Source organism: Beauveria bassiana (genome assembly GCF_000280675.1).
Source record: "Beauveria bassiana ARSEF 2860 unplaced genomic scaffold BBA_S00024, whole genome shotgun sequence".
Taxonomy (NCBI): Eukaryota; Fungi; Ascomycota; class Sordariomycetes; order Hypocreales; family Cordycipitaceae; genus Beauveria; species Beauveria bassiana.
Window position 1 is genome coordinate 289857 of NW_007930859.1, and position 1955 is coordinate 291811.

The 1955-nt window shown below is 51.8% G+C and overlaps 2 protein-coding genes across 2 annotated transcripts in view; one reads left to right on the forward strand and one right to left on the reverse strand.

Annotated features, from left to right (window-relative positions):
* Positions 1–809, reverse strand: part of BBA_07376 (uncharacterized protein) — a gene marked incomplete at both ends in the record, with an annotated part of 3789 nt that extends 2980 nt beyond the window's left edge. The window contains 2 exons of the mRNA XM_008602473.1: positions 65–468; positions 538–809. Coding sequence (XP_008600695.1) covers positions 65–468; positions 538–809 — 676 coding nt within the window. The remainder of the gene's footprint in view (positions 1–64; positions 469–537) is intronic.
* Positions 810–1691: 882 nt separating this feature from the next.
* Positions 1692–1955, forward strand: part of BBA_07377 (uncharacterized protein) — a gene marked incomplete at both ends in the record, with an annotated part of 889 nt that continues 625 nt past the window's right edge. Inside the window, one exon of the mRNA XM_008602474.1 lies at positions 1692–1917. Coding sequence (XP_008600696.1) covers positions 1692–1917 — 226 coding nt within the window. The remainder of the gene's footprint in view (positions 1918–1955) is intronic.

The window sequence follows — 1955 nt, forward strand, 5'->3', positions numbered from 1 at the left end:
GTGTCAGTGGCAGAGGAGCTGCCAGCGTCGGTGTCAGTGGCAGTGGCAGAGGCAGAGGAGCTACCAGTATCAGTAGCAGAGGAGCTGCCAGTGTCAGTACCGGTCGAGCTGCCAGTGTCCGTGGCAGAGGAGCTACCAGTGTCAGTAGCAGTCGAGCTGCCAGTGTCAGTAGCAGTGGCAGAGGAGCTGTCAGTGTTAGTGCCAGTGCCCGTCGAGCTTCCAGTATCAGTGGCAGAGGAGCTGCCAGTGTCAGTACCAGTGGCAGTCGAGCTGCCAGTGCCAGTAGCAGTCGAGCTTCCAGTGTCCGTCCCAGATGTGGAGGTGGCTGTCGTCTCGGTTGAGCTTCCAGTGTTGGTGCCAGATGTTGTCTCAGATGAGCCTCCAGTGTTGGTGCCAGATGTTGTCTCAGTTGAGCCTCCAGTGGCAGTGTTGGTCGGGCCAGTGGACTGGCTTCCAGGACAAATTGTGCTGATGAATTACAGAAACAATTAGTAAGGATTCTTCAACATGCAACATGAAAAGACCAAGACAACTTACATGGTATTCGTCGAGCCGTTATTAGTCGCAATCGTGACGACAGTGTCAATGACACCCGGTGCACCAGTTATGGTTGCCACAACATTGGGAGCCAAGGTGATGGGACCATCGGTAGGGAAGTAGCCCGAAATACGGATAGGCTGCTGCACAACAGTCTCTGTCGGAGCAAGGCCAACCGTCATGGTGCCAAAGGGGCAATAGTCTGAGCACGCTGCATCTTGACGCTTCTGAAGCGCTGAGAGCAGCCTGAGGCCCAAAGCTTTGGGTACCATGATGGAGGAGGAGGAGAGAAAAAAAGAAAAGAATGTGAAGAGGAAGGCTTTTGCAGAGCTGTATTCCTCCTTTGAATGAGAACACGAGTTGAGATGAATATCTTCACTGGATGGTACCAGTGTTTATAGTCGGCAAGGGGAGCCCCAGTTGCAACCACTGGCAGGAAGAGAGGGAGGAGGCTCGGCATGGCCGCACGAACACGGTCAAGAATTGAGTTTAAGCCAAAAGGCCTTATTGACGCCTCTTTACTCAGCTGGTAAAAATGCCAAGTTCATTTCAAATTTCTGATAACTTGTCCCATTCCGGCGAGGACGATGGAGATTGTCCGCGAGTCGTCGCGGCGGCTTACTGGCTTCGTCTACTAGGACGATTCCAGACTTCTCCCGCCCACATCCCCCAGCTACTAGTCTCTGCATGCTACCTTGATCAGCTCATATCCACATCGTGGTTGAATCTGATTACTGTGTTTATTTACCATTTTTTTGCCAAGGGAAAAAAGAAAGGCGCTCGATTTGAGTTTACGCGTTTTCTTCGACAGCCCACCCACACCGTAAACGTTGCAGAGGACTCTTGGTATCTGGACCGCCAAGCCACAAAGGAATCAATAATCCACAGACGTTCTCAAAACATACAAGCTCCATCTATTAACTTTCGGAGCGTTTTCAGACGAGCTAGGATACAGCTGGCTGTCTACGGACAGTCCGAGCTAGTCATGCATGTCCTTTGTGGCACGGTGAGGCTTGAAAGCAAAAACATCTTGCCCATCCTGTATAAGAGTCTTTAGCAGCCCATCATTCCACTGTAACTCGCCTTACACCCACCTTTGTACTTTAATTTTTTTTCCTTCTTCCTCCCCAAGTTTCTTCACTCTTTACATCGCCATGCGCGTTCCAGCTACCACCGCAGCGCTTTCGCTGCTTTTCAGCGCTGGCTATCTTTCTCTTGTTGATGGTTGCCCAACGACTGAGACTGTGACGCTTTCAACTGTCACAAGTACCACCACACTTCCTACGCAGACAGTTACGGGAGCGCCTGCGCCTACGGGTACTGGAACCAACCCTGGAGGCAATGGTAACAACCCTGGGGGCAACGGCAACAACCCCGGGGGTAATGGCAACAATCCCGGTGGAAATGGCAACAACCCC